General features: G+C 45.5%; 1 protein-coding gene and 1 long non-coding RNA gene across 3 annotated transcripts; one reads left to right on the top strand and one right to left on the bottom strand.

Moving 5' to 3' along the window:
- Positions 1 to 743: 743 nt before the first annotated feature.
- On the bottom strand, positions 744 to 25,185 carry ramp1 (receptor activity modifying protein 1). Of its 2 annotated transcripts, none has more exons than XM_085985587.1 (3): positions 25,077 to 25,185; positions 6,460 to 6,598; positions 744 to 2,257 (listed from the first exon to the last, which is right to left on the bottom strand). In XM_085985587.1, exons 1-3 carry the CDS (start codon positions 25,117 to 25,119, stop codon positions 2,002 to 2,004), a joined length of 438 nt encoding a protein of 145 aa, XP_085841713.1. In that variant the 5' UTR covers positions 25,120 to 25,185; the 3' UTR covers positions 744 to 2,001. The 2 variants fall into 2 exon arrangements, with proteins under 2 accessions (XP_085841713.1, XP_085841712.1); XM_085985586.1 differs by lacking the exon at positions 25,077 to 25,185 and adding an exon at positions 22,968 to 24,136.
- On the top strand, positions 3,224 to 20,549 carry LOC147120064 (uncharacterized). The gene is made up of 2 exons (XR_015078119.1): positions 3,224 to 3,300; positions 6,222 to 20,549. It is a non-coding gene; the product is annotated as an uncharacterized LOC147120064 (long non-coding RNA).
- Positions 25,186 to 26,261: the final 1,076 nt, after the last annotated feature.

Genomic DNA, 26,261 nt, shown 5'->3' with positions numbered 1-26,261 from the left:
TCATCATTGGACTGGATGAAATCCGGGAGTCTTGACACTGTCATTATTCACTTTATACCCAATAAACCTGTTAACAATCTACGACCCACACACAATGCCCCATTTATGGGGGTGATGGGAAGGTTAGGAACTTGGGGGGAGATCAGGAAGCCTGGAGTGGGGGGGGTTCGAGGTGGATGGTCAGGAAGTTGGGATGGGGAGATCAGGAATTTGGGGCGAGGAGAGAAGACTGTCAGGGACCCGGTTGTGGGGTGGTGTGGTGGACTGTTACGGACTTGGAGAAGGCCAGGAATTTGTTGGGGAGGGAAAAGATCAGAAACTCTGAGGAGTGGGGGGGAAGGTTAGGAACCTTTTGCCAGGGGGTGGGGGGCGGGGAGAGCCCTGTCTGTTCTCTGCGCTCTGTCTGGAGCCTGGCACTGAAAATGAATGGCTCGAAATACACATTGCAAGTACTTGATTACTTAGGCAGGCAGGATCTAATTACACATTCCAGATAAACTGCTGGATGTGTCTTGTCCTCCAAGGGTCAGAAATCTGGCATTGCAAATAGATGCAACCTTTTGTTCTTTCCCTCCCCTCCACCTCTGCCTCACCCCTCTAGCTCTGTATTTGCTTAAAAACTGTTAAATCTCTAACTTCCAGTTCTGATGCTGCTTGACCAGCTATGTGTTTCCAGCCTTTTCTGTTTTTATTCTAATCTTTTACTGCTATTTCCTGTTTAATATTTCAGAGCTTCCATTGCATTATGTTGGTTTACTGTACCTTTAATCAGTGTGACAGATGTACATTTTATTTAATGAACCAATGTTTACAAAAATATTCCTTTCCAATTTTCTCCCATTGTTCTCCCCTTCTCTCGGAGGTGCTATATCTTTTTGGGAAATAATTCCATTCTTTATCTGTTAGCCCAGACAATGAGTGTTCGAGGGTATTTGACAGCAGACACAGACTAATCCAATTCTGACCTCATTGGACATCCAAATGTACTCTTTCCAGCAGGGATGATGGATAGTCAATAGCAGCAAGATACCACAATATTGCGCTCCTTGATCCAGGGCACTGAAAGCAACTGGTCGAGAGCAGGTATTTTAGCATAGATTGGAATGGAAGCTTGGCCGTTCCTGCTTTAAATGACTCAGTACCGTACCAGCACCTCACCCACCTTCTCCGCCCCTGATAATTCAGGACTGGAGCCCCCATGTAATGCTTTGTTTCCAGAATGCAGTGCAGACTGCTCATCTGGTTGGATGTAACATCCAAAATAATGAAAAACCACTGATAAGATTAGAAAACCTTCTGGATTGAAACAAAATGTTTTGGTTCTTTCTTCCCTCCTTTGATTCTTCTTGTTGTTCCATGATCATAATTTTGTTCGTTATTCCTTCAGAATGTTTAGCCAATTCATTCTCATTCAATAAGCAAAATTAATGTGTGTCAGTATGGACATCAAAAGTCTGCATGAGTATATCAATGGGTTTTGTACAAATGCATTACTTAGAATCAAAAAATTACATAGATGTCCACACATGCATTGAGTACCTGGTATGGTCTCCAGATGGGAGTTCAGTCATTAGCATGGTTTGTCATACATGCAGTGAGAAACCAGCCTGGTTACCCAACACATAAGCTATAACATTTGTCAAAATCATAGCCACTAAAGTCATAAATATTTAGTGGCCCAGTCCAGGTGGTTTAAACTTCACTGCGCCCAAGTACTAAGGTTTGAAAGAGAATACAGAATGTTGCAGAACGGTTTGTTAAACACGAGCAATATCCCTGATTAGGACCAGTGAGTGCCTAGAATGTCTTAAGTTTTCCACTTGCTGTTTAGACACCAAAGAACCATTCAAAAGTGAGTTTGGTTCAGCTTCAGACTCTGCAGTTCAGACATTCACCCCCTCCAATGTAAAGTTGGTTGAAACAGTATCATTGCTTTTCCAGATCAAAATTAAAATCCATAAGTGTCCTTTAACCCAATAGAAGGGGTTGTAAAATTAGTCTTTAGACAATGCCCTCATTCCGTTTGCTTCTCCACACCACAAGTGCTGTCATAAGCAGAGTAATCATCACTGGGATCACAATGAAGGGCCCTATGATGTTGTTTGGGGGATCCCCCAAGGCTCTCCCAGAGATGGAACAGTTTGGAAAGTATTCCTTGTGGATGGTGACGAAGAATTGGTCCACCACCTGGTTTGGCCAAAAACAGTCCATCTTTTTAGCGATCAAGAATGTGCAGTTGGTGAGATCTCCATAGGAGCTGCAAGGAAAGAGAAAGCATTCATTAGCAAGGCCAAGTACAATGGTCACTGCTGAAAACAATTGGGTGCACATGAAAATAGAGCTCATTAAATAAATGATCCACCAAAGGAAAATAGAATTTACAAAGAGAAGAATGGTAAAATGAACAGCAGGCCCATAAGAATCTAAAAGAGAAAAATTACTTTAGTATTTTTCTGATGCGACTTGGCCACCTGTTCTGAGAAATGGTTTACACCTGAAACTTAAATGAGTATCTTTCATTGGCCTATGTATTTCCAACATTTTTCATTAATCTTTGTATGTCTTATAGAAAACCGGAGACTCGCCAAATGAAGAATAGAAGGAGGGGTCCTTAATGAGAATTATAGGATACTGAGCAAGATAGTGAAAATACACCTGGAACAATACTGTCAGATACCCCAGGGCAGGAGGGGCTCTTAGAGGGTTGTAAGGTACTGAATGGGATAACGTAAACTAACCTGGAACATAAGAACCAAAGAAATAGATGCAGGAGTAACCCGTACGGCCCCTCGAGCCTGCTATTCAATAGGATCATGTCTGAACTTCTAAATCAACTCCACTTTCCCGCAATATCACCATATCCTGCATTTAGTGCCCATCCCTAATTGCCCATATCCCTTGATTACCTTAGTGTCCAAAAATCTGTCGCTCTCAGTCTTGAATATAATCAACGACTGAGCATCCACAGCCCTCTGGGGGAGAGAATTCCAAAGATACACAACCCTCTGAGTGAAGAAATTTCTCCTCATCTCAGTCCTAAATGGCCGACCCCTTATCCTGAGATTATGGTCTCTAGTTCTAGACTCTCCAGCCAGGGGAAACAGACTCTCAGCATTTACCCTGTCAAGGCCTCTAAGAATTTTATACATGTCATTCTTCTAAACTCCAGATGTTATAGGCCCATTCTACGCAATCTCTCCTCGAAAGGACAGTGCTCTCATCCCCGGAAACAATATAGAACAATACTGTTGGATACCTCAGGGCAGGAGGACAAGAGGACACAGGGTCAGGATGTGAAGGGTAAGTTTAGGAATGAAACCAGGAAGTATTCTTTACACAGAGGGTGTACAGCTGACAGAGTTTCCAGAAAGGGTGGGTGAGGCTGGAACTCATTTAAGGACTAGCTCCATGCTAAGAACACACTAGGATTGATATTCTGGAAGGATGGGATCAAATAGGCCAAAGTCCTTCATCTGAAATGTAGGTGTCATGGATTTCCCTTTCCTCCCTGAGTCAGAAGGTTGTGGGTTCAAGTCCTACTCCAGAGACTTCAGCCCATAATCCAAGCTGACGCTTCAGTGCAGTACTGAGGGAGTGCTACATCGTTGGAGGTGCCGTCTTTTGGGTTTTTTTTATTCATTGATGGGATGTGGGCGTCGCTGGCTGGCTAGGCCTGCATTTAGTGCCCAGCCCTAATTGCCCTCGAGAAGATGGTGGTGAGCATCCTTCTTGAACCGCTGCAGTCCATATGGTGTAGGTACACCCACAATGCTGTTAGGAAGGGAGTTCCAGGATTTTGGCCCAGCGACAGTGAAGGAACGGCGACACAGGTCCAAGTCAGGATGGTGTGTGGCTTGGAGGGGAACTTGTAGGTGGTGATGTTCCCATGCGTCTGCTGCCCTTGTCCTTCTAAGTGGTAGAGGTCGCGGGTTTGGAAGGTGCTGTTGAAGGAGCTTTGGCGAGTTGCTGCAGTGCATCTTGTAGATGGTACACACTGCAGCCACAGTGCGCCGGTGGTGGAGGGAGTGAATGTTGAAGGTGGATGGAGTGCCAATCAAGCGGGCTGCTTTATCCTAAATGGTGTCGAGCTTCTTGAGTGTTGTTGGAGCTGCACTCATCCAGGCAAGTGGAGAGTATTCCATCACACTCCTGACTTGTGCCTTGTAGATGGTGGAAAGGCTTTGGGGAGTCAGGAGGTGAGACACTCGACGCAGAATTCCCAGCCTCTGGCCTGCTCTTGTAGCCACAGTATTGATATGGCTGGTCCAGTTCAGTTTCTGATCAATGGTAACCCCCAGGATGTTGATAGTGGGGGATTCAGCGATGGTAATGCCATTGAATGTCAAGGGGAGATGGTTAGAGTCTCGCTTGTTGGAGATGGTCATTGCCTGGCACTTGTGTGGTGCGAATGTTACTTGCCACTTGTCAGCCCAAGTCTGAATGTTGTCCAGGTCTTGCTGCATATGGACACGGACTGCGTCAGTATCTGACGAGTCTCGAATGGTGAACAGTGTGCAATCATCAGCGAACATCCCCACTTCTGACCTTATGATGGAGGGAAGGTCATTGATGAAACAGCTGAAGATGCTTGGGCCTAGGACACTGCCCTGAGGAACTCCTGCAGTGATGTCATGTGATTGAGATGAATGACCTCCAACAACCACAGCCAACTTCCTTTGTGCTAGGTAGGATTCCAACCAATGGAGAGTTTTCCCCTTGATTCCCATTGACTTCAGTTTTGCTAGGGCTCCTTGATGCCACACTCGATCAAATGCTGCCTTGATGTCAAGGGCAGTCACTCTCATCTCACCTCTTGAGTTCAGCTCTTTTGTCCATGTTTGGACCAAGGCTGTAAGAAGGTCAGGAGCTGAGTGGCCCTGGCGGAACCCAAACTGGGCATCAGTTAGCAGGTTATTGCTGAGTAAGTGCCGCTTGATAGCACTGTCGACGACACCTTCCATCACTTTGCTGATGATTGAGAGTAGACTGATGGGACGGTAATTGGCTGGGTCAGATTTGTCCTGCTTTTTGTAGACAGGACATACTTGGGCAATTTTCCACATTGCTGGGTAGATGCCAGTGTTGTAGCTGTACTGGAACAGCTTGGCTAGAGGTGAGGCTAGTTCTGGAGCACAAGTCTTCAGTACTATTGCCGGAATGTTGTCAGGGCCCATAGCCTTTGCAGTATCCAGTGTCTTCAGCCGTTTCTTGACATCACGTGGAGTGAATTGAATGGGCTGAAGACTGGCATCTGTGATGCTGGGGACCTCAGGAGGAGGCCGAGATGGATCATCCACTCGGCACTTCTGGCTGAAGATAGTTGCAAATGCTTCAGCCTTGTCATTGAGACATTAAACCAAGACCCCGTCTGTCCTCTTATATGGCTGTAGAAGATCCCATGGCACTATTTGAAGAACAGAGCAGGGGAGTTCTCCCCGGTGTCCTGGTCAATATTTATCCCTGAACCAACATCACTAAAAAAAATGATCATTTGCCTCATTGCTGTTTATGGGACCTTGCTGTACGCAAATTGGCTGCCGCATTTCCTACATTGCAACAGTGCCTACACTTCAAAATTAGTTCATTGGCTGTAAAGTGCTGTGGGTCATCCTGAGGTTGTGAAAGGAGCTATAGAAATGTTCTTTCTTGTCAGTGTTTATTGACAAAGTTTTGAAGCAATAATGGTCACAGGCCCAAGTCACTCTGCTTAACTGATGTCACTGAGTAACAAAGTATTACTAGGAAGAAATCTTTTTATTATCTGTGTTCCTCCCCACTCCAGGCCCCAAGCTTCAGTTCCTCCTTGCTAAATGCACACCACCAAACTTATCACCAAGCTACATAGAGCAGAAATGTGTCTGGTTATGTTGAGTTTGCTGATTTCAGCCAGGGAAATGATTAGGGTTACACACACATGCATGCAGATACACACACACGCACACAGATGCATGCACACATGTAGATACACAACAGTGCGCAGATACACATACATACACACACAAATACATACACGCACTGATATATACAAACATGCATGCAGACACTTACATGCAAATGCAGACATGCGTGTTTATATGCACACGCGCTCACATACACACACTGCTCAGGTGCATGCACACAGATTCACACGGATGCGCACTCATGCATTCCCGCAGGAGTCACTGAACCGTGATCAGGAGTGGGAATGCAGATTAATTTTTTATTTTCCTTCCCTATTGCAGGGATCGGAGGAGTCTGTAGTGCTGCACAGGTTAACTCAGCACAGACCAGGAATGGAAGCGGAGAGATTCCTATCCTGTAGAGCTCAATACAAGACAGGACAGTGCATTTACTCAACAGATCCTTCAGCTTCACTGTTCAGCTACGCAGAAAGCCTGGGAGGATTTGATGACAACACATAATGAAAACAGTGCAAGTGAAAAGAGCTTCAAATCAAGTTTTCAAGAATTCCCAACGTACCTTAGTGTTTCTTCCCAGTCGCACCAGAACCTCTGTCCAACATCTGTCATCTGAAATCTGTAGGCCTCCAAGCAAATATGTTTGATAAGATAGGAGTAATAGGCTTCATTGCAGGCAGTGAGCAGAATAAGGTGATGTGCTGCAAACAGACGTTGATAGCAATGTTAGTAGATCAAATAGAGCCCTAATAAACTTATAACTCTCGCCACTGAGTCAGAAGGTTGAGGGTTCAATTCTCACTACAGAGACTTGACCACAATACAAAAGCAAAATACTGTGGATGCTGGAAATATTCAGCAGGTCAGGCAGCATCTGTAGAGAGAGAAACAGGGTTTCAGAGTAAGGTTTCAGGTCCCATAAAATTAATTTAGGAGATTAAGAAATGAGTTTAGGAGTAGAACGTCACAGATGGTAATTTACATAGATGGTAATCTCAGGATTACTTCCTTAGCCACGTGATAGAATAGGGAAGGACAGGAAGATTAGGGAAATCAATGCCTGGCTAAAAGCATGGTATCAGGAAGAGAGATTCCATTTCGTAGGACATTGGCACCAGTTCTTGGACAGAGAATCTATTCTACAAGGGTGGGCTACATCTGAACAGAGAGGTTGCCAAGGTACAAAACGGTTACATATGGAAGTGATGAGGATTTAAATTAGGAATGAGGGGGCTGGGAAAATAAAATCAACCAGAATCATCCAATAGTGAAGGGAGAAATAAATGAGGATAATAATATGCATTCAGGAAGCAATTTAGCAGGAGGAATTTGGAGTAGAGAAATAAAATCAAATGTACGCATTTTAAATGGGGAAAAGACTGAAGTAAAGACTTAGCATAGACAAAAGAAAAGGAAAATAAATAGTGTTGGGAGGAGGGTGTATTACAGGTCTCCAAATTGTGGGAAGGAAATGCAAGAGGAATTCTGCAATCAGATTAGAGTGGGGTGAGTAGGAATAATAAAATTATTGTTCTGGGAGATTTTAATTATCAATTGGGACAGGGAGGAAGTGGAATGGAATTCCTGAACTGTACAGGACTCCTTCCTTGAGCAATATGTTAGACAGCCTTCAAGGGTGGAAGTGTTGTTAGATCTGGTTATGAGCGATGAAATAGATAAGTTGATGAGATAAACGTGGGTAAGCACCTTGGGAGCAGTAACCACAATATCTTAAGGTTTAAGATCCAGCTAGAAATGGAAAAAAAAAGTACAAAAACTAGAAAGCCATATTGGATTAGGGAAGATTTTAGAAAGATGAGTGAGCTAGCTGAGGTGAGGTGGAAGGAGAAATTGGCACAGATCTGTAGGGCAACAGTGAACTGTTTTGGAAAAAGAGATTGCAAAGTTACAGAATAAGTATATTCCATTAAAAAAAGGAAATTACTATTGGCATCAGGATATCATGGATAAATAAAGATGTTCAAAAGCAATTAACATTGAAGAGGGTCTGAGGACTATAAGAATACTAATGAAAAAACTAAAAGGAGAATATGAGAAAATAAGAGGATAAGGAAAGCCAAGAGGGAGCATGAAGAAAAATCCAATAAACAGCAAAAGGAATAGTGATGTATTTTACAAATGTATCAGTGAAAAGAGAATTGTTAAAAGTGAGGTGGGACCCGAGAGAAGGGGTTTGTCAATTTGTAGGGATGATAAAAAGAATGGCAGAGGTGTTCAATAAATTCTTTGCATCGGCCTTTATTAAAGTGAAGGATATCAGAGAGGGGGTGAATCCTGAAGTGGTTGAGTGTGAGATGAGTGACATTTTAATGGATGAAAGGAAAATTTTAGATACGTTAGTTAAGCTAAAGGAAGACAAAACACTAGAGCCCAACAGGATACCTTCTAGGATGCTGAGGGAGATAATTGAAGAGGTCTGAGAATTATATTTCAGGCTCTACGGAGAGTGGATGTGTGCTGGAGGACTGGAGAGTGGCCAATTTAATCCCAGTTTTAAAAAGGGAGACAGAGCTAATCTGGGTAATTACAGGTCAGTTAGTTTAACATCTGTGGTGGAGAAAATTTTAGTTTTTTTAATTAAGAACATAAGAATTAGTAGCAGGAGTAGGCCATACAGCCCTTCAAGCCTGCTCTGCCATTCAATAAGATCATGGCTGATCTTCAACCTCAACTCCACTTTCCCGCCTGATTCCCATATCCCTTGATTTCATTAGAGTCCAAAAATTTAGCAATCTCAGCCTTGAATGGCCGACCCCCTTATCCTGAGACTAGTTGTATACTCTCCAGCCGGGGGCAACAGCCCCTCAGCATTTACCCCGTCAAGACATCTCAAAATCTTATATGTTTCAATGAAATCACCTCTCACTCTTCTAAACTGCAGAAAGTATAGGCCCATTCTATTCAATCTCACCTCGTAGGACAACCCTCTCATCCCAGGAATCAATCTAGTGAATCCTCTTTGCACTGCCTCCATGGCAAGTATGTCCTTCTTCAGATAAGGAGACCAAAATTGTGTACAGTACTCCAGGTGTGGTCTCACCAAAGCCCTACACAATTGCAACAATTACACTTGTACTCTTATTCCCTTGCAATAAACGCCAACATACCATTTACCTCCCTAATTGCTTGCTGTACCTGCATGTTTAACTTTCTGCGTTTCCTGTACAAGGACATCCAAATCCCTCTGAACACCAACATTTAATAGTTTCTCACCATTTAAAACATACTGGCCTAGAAATTGGGTTGGGGCGCCAAAGTGGCGCAAAAGTCGCCTGAGCGCAGGATTTAGCGCAGCAATCGGAGTGATACCGATCGCCAGAAATTCAGTTTCAGTGCCACTCGAGGGACACGGGGCGAGGCTCGAGGCGCTCCGCGTCCCTCTTAGGGCGCTGAAACTGATTATCGCAGCGCAACGTGCCGCAGCGCCACACCACGCTGCGGTACTGCAGGCCTTCCTCCCACTGTTAAGGGGGAGGTGCATGCAACAGCGCGATCCCCGCTCGCGAGTGCCGGCAAATGAGCCCAGCACCAAGGTGGGAGGGGGCGGTTAGGAGGCTGGGGACGGAGGTGCTGGCAGGCGGCCGCCGAAAAAGCGGCCGCCCCGCACCTCCACCTTAACTTGCGCCGCTGCCGGCACAGTAAGGCCGGGCGCGGGTAGCGAGTGGCGCAACTGCGGCGTTCGCTACCAAATATCGCGAACGGGGCACGAATGGGGCGCTGCGCACACCGATGACGTCATCGGTGGCGGCGCAGCGCAAAAGCCTAACGCCACCATTAGCGCCCCTACTTAATATCGCGGGAGACGCAGCCAGTGGCGCTACAGCCACTGACTGCCTCTTTAGGCGCTAACAGGTGGCGCTACTCACCCAATTTCTCCCCCACTCTGTTTTCCTATTCTTCCTACCAAAGTGAATAACTTCACATTATACTCGATCTGCCACCTTATTGCCCACTCACTTAACCGGTCTATACTCCTTTGTAGGCTCTTTGTGTCCTCCTCACAGCTTACTTTCCCACCTAGCTTGGTATTGTCATAAAACTTGGATACATTACACTTAGTCCCTTCATCTAAGTCATTAATATAGATTGTAAATAGCTGAGGCCCCATTAATTAAAGATGAAATTACCATCTATCTAGATAAAGAGAAAATAGAAGTCGCCAGCCTGGATTTCAAAAGGGACAATCATGCTCAATAAACCTCAGAATTCTTTGAGGAGGTAACAGATATGATTGATGGGGGAAATTCTGTGGATAGAAACATAGAAAAATAGGAGCAGGAGTAGGCCATTCGGCCCTTCGAGCCTGCTCTGCCATTCAGTATGATCATGGCTGATCCTCTATCAATACCATATTCCCACTCTCTCCCCATACCCTTGATGCCTTTTGTGTCTAGAAATCTATCTATCTCCTTCTTAAATATATTCAGTGACTTGGCCTCCACAGCCTTCTGTAGTAGAGAATTCCACAGGTTCACTACCCCTCTGAGTGAAGAAATTTCTCCTCATCTCAGTCCTAAATGTCCTACCCCGTATCCTGAGACTGTGACCCCTCGTTCTAGACCCCCCAGCCAGGGGAAGCATTCTCCCTGCATCCAGTCTGTCTAGCCCTGTAGTGATGTAGTGTACGTGAACTTTAGGAAAGCCTTTGGCAAGGTACCATTTGGGAGATTACTAAAGAAGATTAAAGGATATGGATTTTTTTTTGGGCAGGGAGGAGGTGGGGGGTGTGCAAAAAATTGGATTCAAGATTGGTTTGAAGGGAGGAAACCAGAGCAGAGTTAAGAGCAGTTTTTCAGAGCTGTGGGTAGTGGTGTCCAGGGGTTCAGTTCTGGGGCCACGACCGTTCACTGTGGGTATCAATGATTTAGATATAGGCCTTGACGGAGTGGTATGGAAATTTACAGATGTTACCCAAATAGGAGGTACAGTTAATTCTTTAGAAGATTAAAGGAAGCTATAAAGGCACTTTGATAAATTGGGGAATAGGCTAAAAAGTGGCAGATGGAATTTAATGTCAGTAAGTGTGAGGTGATACATATTGGTTAAAAAAAAAGCAGTATTTATACAGTGAATGGAAGTAGAATTGGTGCTGTGGGAGAGCAGAGGGATTTAGAGGGGACAAGTTCACATGTCACTAAAGGCAGCACCTCAGGCTGATAAGGCTGTAAAAAACCTAATGGAATTGTAGGTTTTATCACAAGAACTGTCTGTCTGTCTGCTTTTTTATGTCCGCTATACACTCAAAAGTTAGAGCGTACCTACACATATGTTATATCAAAAGAAAGCTGATGATCAGGGGAGTGTCATAGGCGTATTTACTTTTTGGTCAGACAAAAATTGTTCGGACAGTATACAAAAAACTTTCAAAAATCCGCTCATTAGCGGTTGACCAATCCTACGGCTCATTAGCGTTGAGTGACGTGATGGTTGACCAATTGGGGGGGGGGGCGCATTTCATGGTGTTTGTGGGCGGGGCCAATCCTTCAAACTGCCGAGTGGGAGCTGAGCTGAGGTGAGTGGCGGCCATTAAAGACCAGCCGGGCCTGAAGCGCTGGTGGCCGCCCTTCTTCACCCGCAAAATCTCCCTCCGGCTCTCACCTTTTAGCGGGGGAGAGGCTGCTTTAAATTAGATTGTTCACTCAGTCGCGTCTCTCTTCATCTCTTTTGTTTTTCTTCTCTCTGGCCGGCTGCGCGGGAACAACAGAGAACTACACGGCCCGAGAGACAGCGAGCAGTGGAGAGGGCTCCGGCTCAGCGGATCGGGCGCTCATCAGGGGTCGGCCCGCAACACATCGACCGGAGGAGCGGCGGCTCTCTCTCTCCTTCTCTCTCTCTCTCTCTCTCCCGCCGACCTCACAAAATGGCGGCCGCTCTTCTTCACCGGCCGGCCTCTTGGACATGGGAGTCCGGAGAGAAAGGCCTTTGACTGCCGCCCGGCCAACCAGGTCCAAAGGCCCGCCTGGTTAAACATGAGGAACCCCGGGCTCGCTTCTGAGCGATGGGCACCCGGCCTCCTGGTGTCGGACTGACTCCGTTCTGGTACCGAGGTGAGTCGGAGGGAGAGAGAGGGAGGGAGAGAGAGAGGGGCAGGGAGAGAGAGAGAGGGGAGAGAGAGAGGGGGAGGGAGAGAGACAGGGTGAGGGAGGGAAAGTGTGAAGGGGTGGGAGAGGGAGGGAGAGCTCGCCTTCTTCAGCCGCCACAATTCAAACTTCCCCCCGACCTCACAAAATGGCGGCCGCCCTTCTTCACCCGCCGGGCTCTGAGTCCAGCCCCTTCCCCGGGGTGTCTTCCTCTCTTCTCTATCTCCTTCCCTCTCTCCCTCTCTAAGAGGCATTTATGAGCCTATATAAAACCTTAATAAGACCTCAGTTGGAGTATTGCGTTCAGTATTGGGATCCACACTATAAGAAGCATATTGAGGGTTTAAAGAAGGTAAAACACAGATTCACTAGGATGCTGCCTGATATGAGGAAACACAAATATGAAAGAAAGACTTGAAAAATTGGATCTTTTTTCATTAGAATGATACAGATTATGACAAAATAGGATAGAAATTTTAAAAATTAGAAAAGGATGGGTCAGGGTAGAAAGAACCAGCACTTCAGGTTGTTAAGGCCGTAAGAAATTAAATTGCAGGTTTTATCACAAGGTATATAATATAAAAGCCAAGAGGCAATGATGAGCCTATATAAAGCTTTAAATTATACCCCAGTTGGAGGACTGTGTGCAGTATTTGGCTCCACGCTATAGGAAGTATATTGAGGCTTTAGAGAGGGTACCACTCAGATTTACTAAGATGCTGCCTGGTATGAGGAAATACAAATACAAAGAAAGACTTTAAAAACTGGGTATTATTTTCATTAGAACAACACAGATTAAAGGGTGATATAATAAGTGTTTAAAATGATGAAAGGATAGGATGGGGGTAGATAGAAACAGACCATCTCCAATAGTTGAGGGGTCAAGAACGAGGGTCCACAGATGCAAGATTTAAAGAGCAACCCCCAATGCTATCATTACGACGCCCTGAAATGCCAAGAGAGGACCATAAAGAAGAATACCCTCAGTCAACTAGTCTTGGGACTCAGTGAAGTAACTACTAACACTACTAACAATAACCAGCCCCAGGACAGTGACAGCGTAACACAAAGAATTCGACCCAACACAATCGTCGCTAAGCAAAAGGAAAAATATCTGTCATATTGGGCAGAAACAACAAAAACCCAAAGCAAACTCAATTGCTACTTGGCCCTAAACAGACAATACAACATGGCTGATTACCTGACCATGGTAAAGGATAGCAAACTGAGAAAAACCTTGACAATGTACAGACTTAGTGAACATAGCCTGGCGATCGAAAAAGGTAGACACAGGCAGACCCGGCTACCAAGAGAGGACAGGATGTGCTCTCACTGCAGTCAGGGAGTGGTAGAGACAGAGATGCACTTCCTCACAGCTTGTAGAAAGTATCAGGGCATAAGGGAGAATTTCTACCCAAAATTCACAAAAATATGCCCGGAATTCAGAAATTTGAATGATGACCAAAAACTCCCATACCTACTAGGGGAAGAGAGAAATTGTGTAACACTAGCGGCACACTATGTTACAGCTTGCCATAAACAGAGGGACAACCACTAAATAAAAGAAAAGAGTATATATAAATTATATGAAAGTATATTTATACACTCAGGGATATATCTGTTTATACACTGTATGGATAGATCTGTATTTTTGTGTACAAACATGAATGTTTTTCGATGCTTTGGCAACATAAGATGTAACTTGTCATGCCAATAAAGCGATTTGAATTGAATTGAATTGATTCAGAGCAGAGATCAAGAGAAACTTCTGCAGAGTTGTGAGCAATGTTCCCCCTAAGGTACGCGGGCACACATCAATCAAGCAGGGACCGGGTACTGAAATTGGATGATCAGCCATGATCGCATTGAATGGCGGAGCAGGCTCGAGGGGCCAAATGGCCTACTCCTGCTCCTATCTTCTATGTTTCTATGTTAATCTGGAGGCCCTGCACAAGCCGCTCACAAGCCGTTGCCGCTGAAAGATACCATGCTGGCGCAGCTGCACTGCAAATTTAAAGGGACCACGCATGAAAAATAAATGAGAGGGAACGTTGGTTGTGAGGCTCTTGAATTCACTTCCAGGGTCAGTGGTTGAGGAAGAAACAATGTCAGCATTCAAGAATAGATTGGTGAGGTGGATGAAGGAAAAGGGAAGGATACTGGGGCTACAGGTGGATGTAAAAAAGATCCCATGGCACTATTTCGAAGAAGAGCAGGGGAGTTATTTATATTTATCCCTCAAGCAACATAAAAAAAACAGGTTATCTGGTCATTATCACATTGCTGTTTGTGGGAGCTTGCTGTGCGGAAATTAGCTGCCGCATTTCCCTACATTATAACAGTAACTACACTTCAAAAAGTACTTCATTGGCTGTAAAGTGCTTTGGGATGTCTGGTGGTTGTGAAAGGTGCTGTATAAATGCAAGTCTTTCTTTCTATGAAGGGATATAAGAACAGGATGGGTAAATGTGATTTAAACTATTTGCTCATGTGGGGGATAAAAACAAACAAAAATGAACTAGTTGGGTCAAATGGCCTGTTTCTGTGTTGTAACTTCTATGTATATCAGCCCTCATGACTCAGAGCCATCTATCAGGATGGTTGGTTGATGATCAGGATAGTCATGGCTGATGACTCCAGTAAGACTTCACAGACAGAGGGGGGCAACAGATATAATGAAACTCGTTGCACTACAAGTAGTGTTATAGAGCAGACTATAAGCATTCTGAAGACTTGTTTTAGGTGCCTGAATAAACCTTGCAATATAGCCCAGCAAGAGTCTCAAGAATCATTGTAGCCCCGGTATCGTTCTGGTGACTCTGCACTGTACCCCCTGCAAGGCCAATATATCCTTCCTGAGGTTCGGTGTCCAAACTGAACACAATACTCCAGTTGGGGTCTCACCAAGGCTCTATACAACTGAAGTATCACCTCTTTCCTTTTCTAATCTAGCCCCCTAGAGATAAAGGCCAATATTTCATTAGCCTTTTTGATTACTTTTGTACTTGTACACTAGCTTTTAGTGATCTGTGTAGATTGACATCTAAATCCCTTTCCTCTTCCACAGCTCTTCGTCACCATTAAGAAAATATTCCGATTTGTCTTTCTTGGATCCAAAGGGGATGACCTCACACTTCCCTACATTGAACTCCATCTGGCACAGTTTTGCCCACTTACTTAGTCTGTCTATATGCCTTTATAACTTCCTGCTCCAATCGACACAACTTACTGTGCCTCCTAACAGTGTTACCTGCAAACTTGGATATAGGACTCTCTAATCTTGCATCCAAGTCATTGATCTATATGGTTAAAAAGCTGAGGCCCTCGTACAGATCCCTGAGGAACACCACTTGTCACATCCCACCAATCAGAGAATGTTCCCTTAATCCCTACTCTCTATCTCCTACCTCCTAACCAATTACCACCCCCCACAAGGTTACCTCCAAATACATATGCCTTCATTTTTGTAAATAAGCTCTTATGTGGAACCTTATCCATTGCCTTCTGCAAGTCCATATAGACAACATCCGTAGGCATTTCCCCATCTATTATGCTAGTGACCTCCTCAAAACTTCAACTAGATTAGTCAGACATGATCTCCCCTTCACACATTCATGCTGACTCTTTTTGATCATCTTATATTTGTCCAAGTGTTTAGTCATTCTCTATCTAATGATAAATTCCAGTAACTTCCCCACAACTGTTAAATCGATGGGTCAATAGTTACCTGGTTTCTCCCTCGCTCCCTTCTTAAATAATGGAGTGAAATTTTGAAATTTTCCAATCCAAGGACACAATTCTTAAATTATGACTAATGCATCTGCAGTTTATTTTAATACCCTAGGGTGGAAACTAGAAGGTCCTGGAGATTTGCCTATATTAAGTCCCATTATTTTCTCCATTACCATTTAAAAAATTTATATTAAATCCATTAAGTACCTCTGACTTATTTTTTTAGGTTCCCTGGTATTTTGTCCTCTCCCTCCACTGTGAAAACAGATACAAAGTATTCATCTAACAAGTCTCCCATTTCCTTATAAATCATTATGATCTCACCTGCATCTGTCTTTCATGGGTCCACATTCCCCTTTACTGCTCTCTTTCCCTTAATATAGTTAGCAACATAAAAACTTTTGCTGTTAGCTTTGATATCACTTGCATGTTTTTTTAATATTCCCATATTGCAGCTATTAATTTCTTTGTAACACGTTGTTGCTTTTTTTTAGCTCTCCCAGAGAATATGTCCCTATTCTCCCTTCTTTCCAGGCCATGCAGGAGTTGCGTGTCCTAGTATAACCACATTCCATTTCATTGGGAGCGAAATTCATCTTCCTCTGCTTCAATTATTTCCTTTAGAAGATACTATAAGATCTGCCTCAACCACTCCCTTGGCAAAGCATTCCATGCTCCAACAACCCTCTGTATAAAGAAATTTCTCCCTCTTCACTCTCAGTGTCAATATTAAATTAATGAGCCTCATCTCTGACTCCCCAACCACGGGAAATAGTCCTTCCACATTCACAGAATAAAAAAATTTCATAGTTTTAAGAACCTCTGTTAAATCTCTTATCTCTCTCGGCTCCAGTGGAAACAGTCCCAGTATCTCAAGTCTCTCCTCATAACTATAGTTTCCCATCCCTGGCATCAACCTAGTGAATCTGTGCTGTACGCTGTCTATGGCTTTAATGTCCTTTCTACAATGGGGCTCCCAAACCTGCACACAATACTCGAACTGTGGCCTAACCAATCATTTGTATAAATCTATTGTTACTTATTTACTCCTGCATTCTCTATTTATCAAACTCTAAATGCTGCTGCCATTTTTATGGCTTTATCTAAGGATAATGTTCTGTGGAAAGATAGAGAGATTTAAACTAAACTGAAACTTACAAGAGAGAGAGAGACATGATAAAGGTAGTGCTAATAATACTAAAGATAATCATGATGAGTATAGAAAGTCTAATGGGGAGGGGAAAAGGGAGATTAAAAGGTGATGTGAAAAAAGGCTAGCAGATAATATAATAGTTTTAGTTTGGTTTAAATTTCTCTATTTATTCCTTGATGTATCTTGTTAAACCTACCTCTGGCTTATAGGAATATATTTATTTCATACTATTTTTGTCTTGTATTTGAAGCTTTCCCACTGCCAATCCATGATCCTGTCTGCTAACTTTGCTGCCCAGCTAATTTGTTCCAGATCCCCTCTTATGTCACTGAACTTTGCCTTTTTCTAGTCCAGCACACTTACCTTTCTCTTCATTCTAATTTTCAATTCTTATATTGGACCTAATTATGATATTGCTGCTGTTTCCCAATTGTTCTCCTGCTCTCATATCAGTTATTTGCCCATTTAATTTCCTAGAACAAAATCAAGCAATGCTTCGTGCTTGTTGGACTAGAAACAGACTGATCTAGGAATTAGTCCCCACTTTGCCCACCCATATTACCTTTATTATTTCAGTCTAACTTGGGATCGTTAAAATCACCCAGTATTATTGCCCGGTTGCTCTTGCATCTCTCTCTTTCTGAACTGTCCAGATCTCGCCCCATCTTATCTCCACTGGTTGGTTACTTGTAATGCACACCGAGAATTGCACCATTTCCCTTCTTATTTCTTAACTCTATCCATATGGATTTTGTCTTAATAGAACCCACAGGATAGTCTAGTGCTGTGATAGACTTCTAGAAGGCATTGATAAGGTTCCGCACAAGAGATCATTAGCAAAAGTGAGCGCGCATATGCTTAGAGGTAATGGGTTGGGAATTGGTTGGTTGGTAGGAGGCGAGGCAGAAAGTAGGGATATTCTCCGATTGGCTGGCAGAATGTGGCAAGTGTTGTTCACCAGGGATATGTACTGGGTCCTCAGCTTTTCACTATATATATTATTAATATGAGTAGAGTTTGAGAACGGGAAGGAAAAGAAATCAGGTAGAGATTGGAGCTTTTAGGGAGAAGGTGCAATTTACGCCAGAGCATTGGACGCGCGAGTTCCAGCAGGAGCCTGTGCGCCTCTGCAGTGGGACCAGGGGAGGAAGGCTTCAGGGCACAGGATTCCCGGGAAGAGCCGCGGCTGGCGACTGGAGCAGGAAGACCGTCGCGCTGTGCCATAATGCCAGAGGATTTGAACGGGCTCCAGGCCGTCACTGCCCGGGGTGCTGGCGCCACGAGCGTTCTCACATTGCCCCTTCCCGCTGCTCCTTATTGGTCTTCAGTATGAAGTTTCATTCCATGTGGAGCTTCCGCATCCCTCGCGGTGCAGTCTGCTCATCACTACACTGAAGGCCCGAGCTGAGCCAGCGTCAGGAGTGTTGGTGACAGGGCCCGAGGTGACTTGCTGGAAGGGCAGCACTCAGCTGTTGTACACGCTGCCTTCTGCTTTGGAAATAAGTAAGAGATGCCTCGGTGTATACATGTACCCAGCTGTCGCATGCCACTATAGAGTGACGATGGTTATGGAAATAAGTATATCCTTGGTACAATCAATTTACTTTCTCGACGATTATTTATCGCTCTACGAACTCGCAGGGATTGCAATATATAAATCCTGACGATCATGTCAGCCATGGTACCGGCTATCTCTCGGGAAAAGGTACAATGGAATTGCCCCATGATTTCCAGCATCTTTATTATTTGAAAATAATGGACAACTGGAAATGAGAGGACAGTGGTTATTTTGTTATTGTTGAATGTTATAAACCACATGCGCTTTAGATATACAAGTTGGCTGTTTGCTGGTGACCCCTGGCTTTTGTCATCTATGTAACTAGCTAAGGATTGAATTAGTGGTGTGAATGTATTAACTTGGATACTGGAAGTGAAACGCTGGTAGAATCTTATTCTCAAGTATATTTCTTCAATATCCTTTTGTGAACATTATTGTATTATCGAGCTCAGCACAAAATGAATGGAACTCCCCATATGGAACAAAATAAATTATATTTCCCTAAATATTTTAACAAAGTTTTAAATACAATTAAGCAGAAAATAATTGATATAAAAATCTATATCCTATTTGAATAAATACTTGAAGGGGAAGCATTTACAGGGCTATGGGGAAAGAGCAGGGGAGTAGGATTAACTGGCTAGCTCTACCAAAGAGCCGGCACAGGTACAATGGGCCGAATGGCCTCCTTCTGTGCTGTATCACTCTATGATCTGTGTCCAAGTTTGCAGTTGACACTAAGTTAGGAGGTATATGGCAAGTTGTGTAGATGGGAGGAAGGAGTTACAAAGGGACATACAGATTAAGTGAGTGGTCAAAACTGTGGCAGATGGAGTTCAATGTGGGGAAATGTGAGGTCATCCACTTTGGACCCGAGAAAGAGAAAACAGAATATTTTCTAAATGGCTAGAGACTGGGAGCTTTGGTGGATCAAAGGGATCAGGGTGTCCATGTTCACAGATCATTAAAAGCCAGTGTATAGGTACAAAAAGTAATCAAAAAGGCGACTGGAATGCTGACTTTATCTCAAGGGGGCTGGATTACAAAGGGGCGGAGTAGTGGGGTCAGCAAGTGGCGGGTGAAACACTGGGGAACACAAAAATTTAAATGGCCTCATGAAAGACACGCAGCACGTTAATTATTTGGCTACTTCCATTGTGCCGGGGCACTCCTGACATCATAACCTCCTGAAGCATTATGGCGGGTGCTCCTCCTGACATCGCAATCTCCGCAACCAATCTGGCGGGTGGCACATGTCTGGCTAGAAGTGTGCAGTCACTTCCTGCCCGTCATATTGGGGCCTTAGTAGTTCAAACAGCGCCCAAAAAACCATCATCCATGCCTTTGTCACCTCTAGACTTGACTGTTCCAACACACATCTGGCCGGCCTCCCATCTTACAGCCTACATAAACTTATGCTCATCCAAAACTCTGCTTCCTGTATCCTAACTTGCAGCAAGTCCCGTTCACCCATCATCCCTGTGCTTGCTGACTTACATTGGCTCCTAGTCTGGCAAAGGCTCAATTTAAAAATTCGCATCTTGTTTTCAAATCTCTCCATGGCTTCAACCCTCCTTATCTCTGTAACCTCCTCCAACCCCACAACCTTCCAAAATCTCTGCACTCCTCCAGTTCCGGCTTCTTGCACATCCCCGATTTTAATCGCTCCACCATTGGGGGCCGTGACTTCAGCTGCCAAGGCCCTAAACTCTGGAACTCCCTCCCTAAACCTCTCTACTTCTCTTTCCTCCTTTAAGGCCTTCCTTAAAACCTACCTCTTTGACCGAGCCTTTGGTCATCTGCCCTAATAGCTCCTTATATGGCTCAGTGTCAAATTGTGTTTCAGCATGTACAGAACTTTATGTAATATTAGTGTTTATGAATGTACTATTAGTGTTTACCATTGTTTTTAGTGGTTACCACTATTAATGTTTTTTGCATTATTAGCTTTTATTATTGTATCATTAGGGTTTCTTGTATTATTTGTGTCATTTGGAGCAATAGCATGTTATTGTACTACTGGTTTTTATTGGAATTTATTACAGGATCATTACTGTGTACTGTATATTCTACTTTATTGTTTAATACTATTAGCATTTAATATTTTATTCTTAGTGTAAATTATTGTGCCATTAGTGTTTATATTATTATTGTTGTGTATATTATTAATCTTTATAACTCTACTGTCAATTTTCATTACACAGTCAATTCCTGAGCTCCAAACAAGCAAAATCAGTGGAATTTCTCTGAATCTGCTGGCAGTGTAAGGGTTAAACACACGAGGCTCAAGAATAGTATTGATCCCAAGCAGGGACTAACTATTTTATTAAAGAGGTCTGATTTGCAGGGCTATGGGGGAAAAGCTGGGGTTTGAGACTATTTGGATAGTTCTTTCAAAGGGCCAGCACAGGCATGACAGGCCGAATGGCCTCATTCTGTGCTGTAGAATTCTATGATTTCCAAGCCTTGGTCATAACATATTCTGTGTTATTCAACTGTATAAATATGGGTCTAAAATTATCTTGAAGCTGTTTGGTATTTAATTAAATAGTTTTATATTACTGTATGTCACTATATACAGATCAGCATTGGCACTGTCTACATAAATTTAATTAACTAAAGATCATTATTTAACTCTAAGTGAACAAATTGCTCCTGTATTTTAATCAATAATTAATCTCCACCAACTAAATTCAAAATTCAAAAGCATTCCAGCTTAGCTGCAGATTGCCAATGTAACCAGTGCCAGAGACTGCACATTTACTGCCCATTAAATCAGACCACTGTTCACTTACCTCAACCTCTGAAAGAGGCAAATCCATGTATTGCCCCACCAATGACTGTTAACTACCTGGCTTCATGTTTTAAGGTTACTTTCAAAATCAGCACTCTGAACAAAGGAAGATGTGCTCAGCAAAGAACAATACAGACAATTCCTTCAACGACACGCGAGAAACATCCCTTTATCCATTCATTTCTCTGAAGCAAGCTCTGTAGCAGGTGTTAATGGGGGGGGACAGGGGGGAAAAAACTAGTACCAGCCAACACAATTGGTAAATATACCCAATAAGATTTGGAAACAAAGCTTTAAGTGAAGTGTTTGAGGCTGTTTGTTGGTGCAAGACATTTATGCTCAACACCATCCAGGACAAAGCAGCCCACTTGATTGGCCCCCCCTCCACCACCTTAAACATTCACCCCCCCTCCGCCACCTTAAACATTCACCCCCCCTCCACCACCTTAAACATTCACCCCCCCTCCACCACCTTAAACATTCACCCCATCCACCACCTTAAACATTCACCCCCTCCGCCACCTTAAACATTCACCCCCCCTCCACCACCTCAAACATTCACCCCCCCCACCTTAAACATTCACCCCCCCTCCGCCACCTTAAACATTCACTCCCTCCACCACCTTAAACATTCACCCCCCCCACCTTAAACATTCACCCCCCCTCCGCCACCTTAAACATTCACTCCCTCCACCACCTTAAACATTCACCCCATCCGCCACCTTAAACATTCACCCCCCCTCCACCACCTTAAACATTCACCCCCCCACCTTCTTAAACATTCACCCCCTTCGCCACCTTAAACATTCACCCCCTCCGCCACCTTAAACATTCACCCCCCCACCTTCTTAAACATTCACCCCCTCCGCCACCTTAAACATTCACCCCCCCTCCACCACCTTAAACATTCACCCCCCCTCCACCACCTTAAACATTCACCCCATCCACCACCTTAAACATTCACCCCCTCCGCCACCTTAAACATTCACCCCCCCTCCACCACCTTAAACATTCACCCCCCCACCTTAAACATTCACCCCCCCCACCTTAAACATTCACCCCCCCTCCGCCACCTTAAACATTCACTCCCTCCACCACCTTAAACATTCACCCCCCCACCTTAAACATTCACCCCCCCTCCGCCACCTTAAACATTCACTCCCTCCACCACCTTAAACATTCACCCCCCCCTCACCACCTTAAACATTCACCCCCCACCTTAAACATTCACCCCCCTCCACCACCTTAAACATTCACCCCCCCACCTTAAACATTCACCCCCCCTCCGCCACCTTAAACATTCACCCCCCCTCCGCCACCTTAAACATTCACCCCCCCACCTTAAACATTCACCCCCCCACCTTAAACATTCACCCCCCACCTTAAATTCACCCCCCCACCTTAAACATTCACCCCATCCGCCACCTTAAACATTCACCCCCTCCGCCACCTTAAACATTCACCCCCTCCGCCACCTTAAACATTCACCCCATCCGCCACCTTAAACATTCACTCCCTCCGCCATCTTAAACATTCACCCCCCCTCCACCACCTTAAACATTCACCCCCCCTCCACCACCTTAAACATTCACCCCCCCACCTTCTTAAACATTCACCCCCTCCGCCACCTTAAACATTCACCCCCCCACCTTAAACATTCACCCCATCCGCCACCTTAAACATTCACTCCCTCCGCCATCTTAAACATTCACTCCCTCCACCACTGGCGTACCGTGACTGCAGTGAATACCATCTACAAGATGCACTGCCGCAACTCGCCAAGGCTTCTTCGGCAGCATCTCCCGAACCTGCGACCTGTTCCACCTAAAAGGACACAGGCAGCAGGCACATGGGAACACCACCATCTCCACGTTTCCCTCCAAGTCACCATCCTGACTTAGAAATATATCGCCGATCCTTCATCGTTGCTGGGTCAAAATCCTGGAACTCCCTAGCAGCACTGTGGGACTACCTTCACCACACGGACGGCAGCGGTTCAAGAAGGCGGCTCACCACCACCTTCTCAAGGGCAAGAAGGGGTGGGCAATAAATGCTGGCCTTGCCAGCGACGCCCAGATCCCATAAGCGAATAAAAAGAAAGTGAGCTGCAAGTGAGAGCTGTGGGAACGGTGCTTCCACTCTCCACTATCACAGGAGTTAGGGGACGCACAGGTCAGTCCTTGCTGGACTCATACGCTGCATCCCAACCATGCACAGTGCAGGGTCTGCATGAAGTTTACAAAGTGGTCGCCCAGCAGCGGGAGCTGATCGCCAGCGATTTGACCCAAATCGTTAGTTTCCGTCATTGTCAGAATTTTACTGCATCTTCAATATTAAAGCGCAGACCCAGTGCCACCCACTGTGCGGAGTGAGTGGGAATCTATCGGGCAATTATTTGCAGCATAAACAGCCCTTGTTTCACTCGGTATCTCCCAGGGTGCGTGACTGACGATCTCTGTGTCCCACTGTGTACACTCACTTTGTATCTGTCTGTCTGTGTGTGTGTCACTCAGTATCAGTGCCTCTCTGTAGCCCACTGTCTTATCTCTGTGTCTCAGTCTCTGCCTGTGTGGCACTCACTCTGTGTCTCACTCTCTGTCCCTGTGTCTCACTCGGTGCTGTCCCTCACTGTGTCTCACTCGGTGCTGTCCCTCACTGTGTCTCACTCGGTGCTGTAACTCACTGTCTCACTCGGTGCTGTAACTCACTGTGTGTCTCACTCGGTGCTGTCCCTCACTGTGTCTCACTCGGTGCTGTCCCTCACTGTGTCTCACTCGGTGCTGTAACTCACTGTCTCACTCGGTGCTGTAACTCACTGTGTGTCTCACTCGGTGCTGTCCCTCACTCTGTGTCTCACTCGGTGCTGTCCCTCACTGTGTCTCTCACTCGGTGCTGTCCCTCACTGTGTGTCTCACTCGGTGCTGTCGCTCACTCTGTCTCACTCGGTGCTGTCGCTCACTCTGTGTCTCACTCGGTGCTGTAACTCACTCTGTGTCTCACTCGGTGCTGTCCCTCACTGTGTGTCTCACTCTGTGTCTCACTCGGTGCTGTCCCTCACTGTGTGTCTCACTCGGTGCTGTAACTCACTCTGTGTCTCACTCGATGCTGTCGCTCACTCTGTGTCTCACTCGGTGCTGTCGCTCACTCTGTGTCTCACTCGGTGCTGTAACTCACTCTGTGTCTCACTCGGTACTGTCGCTCACTCTGTCTCACTCGGTGCTGTCCCTCACTCTGTGTCTCACTCGGTGCTGTCCCTCACTCTGTGTCTCACTCGGTGCTATCCCTCACTCTGTCTCACTCGGTGCTATCCCTCAGTGTGTGTCTCACTCGGTGCTGTCCCTCACTCTGTGTCTCACTCGGTGCTGTCCCTCACTCTGTGTCTCACTCGGTGCTGTCCCTCACTCTGTGTCTCACTCGGTGCTATCCCTCACTCTGTCTCACTCGGTGCTGTCCCTCACTGTGTGTCTCACTCGGTGCTGTAACTCACTCTGTGTCTCACTCGGTGCTGTCGCTCACTCTGTGTCTCACTCGGTGCTGTCCCTCACCCTGTGTCTCACTCGGTGCTGTAACTCACTCGGTCTCTCGGTGTCCCCTTGCCCACTAACGTCACCTCACTCCCTCTCTTACTAACTGGCCGACAGTGGTGGGCAGCGGGCATCCTGTAAAGCAGGGGAGCAGAAGGTAGGGGAGTGCAGAGATCGGCACCGAAACCTCAGCAGCCGGGACTGGTGCCCAGCCGCGGACCCTCCTCGCCTGCCCCGTAGCAGCACGGCGCCGCTCGCAGCCTTTCCAAGAGACAGGGGAACCGGGGACAGCCAGAGCCGCAGAGGCAGCGACTTACCGAGCAGAAGCAGGCCGAGGACCCGGCCGATCCAGGGAGCCATCAGGAGCCGAACCGAGCCGCACTTCCCCGCGACTGTCAGCCAATCCCAGCCTGGCCAAACCCTCCGCTCCTCCGCTATTTAAAGTCTGCCCCAAGGACGGGACTCCTCCCCCGGCTCACAGTCAGCTCCTCTCCCCAAAATACCGTCTGATTGAACGATTTAACTCTCCGAGTGACGGAGACTGATCCTAAAACCCACAGACTGATCCTAAAATCCACAGACTGACCCTAAAACCCACAGACTGACCCTAAAACCCACAGACTGACCCTAAAACCCACAGACTGACCCTAAAACCCACAGACTGATCCTAAAACCCACAGCCTGACCCTAAAACCCACAGACTGACCCTAAAACCCACAGACTGACCCTAAAACCCACAGACTGACCCTAAAACCCACAGACTGATCCTAAAACCCACAGACTGACCCTAAAACCCACAGCCTGACCCTAAAACCCACAGCCTGACCCTAAAACCCACAGCCTGACCCTAAAACCCACAGCCTGACCCTAAAACCCACAGACTGACCCTAAACTCCACAGACTGACCCTAAACTCCACAGACTGACCCTAAAACTCACAGACTGACCCTAAACTCCACAGACTGACCCCAACATCACAAAGTGACCCCAAAACTCACAGATTAACCCCCAAACCAATAGGTTAACCTCAAATCACAGACAAAGCCATCTCTGATCAGGTCATTGTATTCCTCATCACTCATCCCGCTTTGCTCTTGTAACCCCATTTCCTTCTGCATTCGCCTTGGGAAAAAAATCTCGCTTAAGTCACTTACAACGGTAATTTCAAACTCCCAACTGTCTAGCCTTTGACCCTCCATTCACCACATTACTGGAGCTACCGATCTGCTCAATCACACCCTTACCTCCACTTTAGATGCCCCTTTTCCTTATAAAACCCTTACTGTCTCCCACACTGGTCATTCCCATTGGTACGACCTCTCTCTCCATTCCCTTAAGTCCAAGGGACGCAGATTTGAACATTTATGGTGCATAGCTGATTTAGCCATTCATCGCCAATCCAGCTGGACTACATCAAGCACGATCGGGCCCTGCTCTCCTCTGCCAAAACTGATCACTTCTCCAGGACCATCTGGAATGGAAAGCTAACCCCGGCTTCTCTTC

The sequence above is a fragment of the Somniosus microcephalus genome, chromosome 4 (assembly GCF_052327205.1).
Source record: "Somniosus microcephalus isolate GS21.2 chromosome 4, FLI_Smic_1.0, whole genome shotgun sequence".
NCBI classification, from domain to species: Eukaryota; Metazoa; Chordata; class Chondrichthyes; order Squaliformes; family Somniosidae; genus Somniosus; species Somniosus microcephalus.
The sequence above is the reverse complement of the archived record's forward strand: the minus strand, read 5'-3'. Positions and strand labels throughout refer to the sequence as shown.

What these genes read in the sequence shown, in the direction of transcription:
- ramp1 (XM_085985586.1), bottom strand. Translation starts at nt 23,100, where the DNA reads ATGGTGGTGTTCCCATGTGCCTGCTGCCTGTGTCCTTTTAGGTGGAAC. An exon ending in TGGTATTCACTGCAGTCACG is followed by an intron (nt 6,599 to 22,967) that starts GTACGCCAGTGG and finishes GTCTGTTTGCAG; the next exon opens with CACATCACCTTATTCTGCTC. An exon ending in GACTGGGAAGAAACACTAAG is followed by an intron (nt 2,258 to 6,459) that starts GTACGTTGGGAA and finishes CTTTCCTTGCAG; the next exon opens with CTCCTATGGAGATCTCACCA.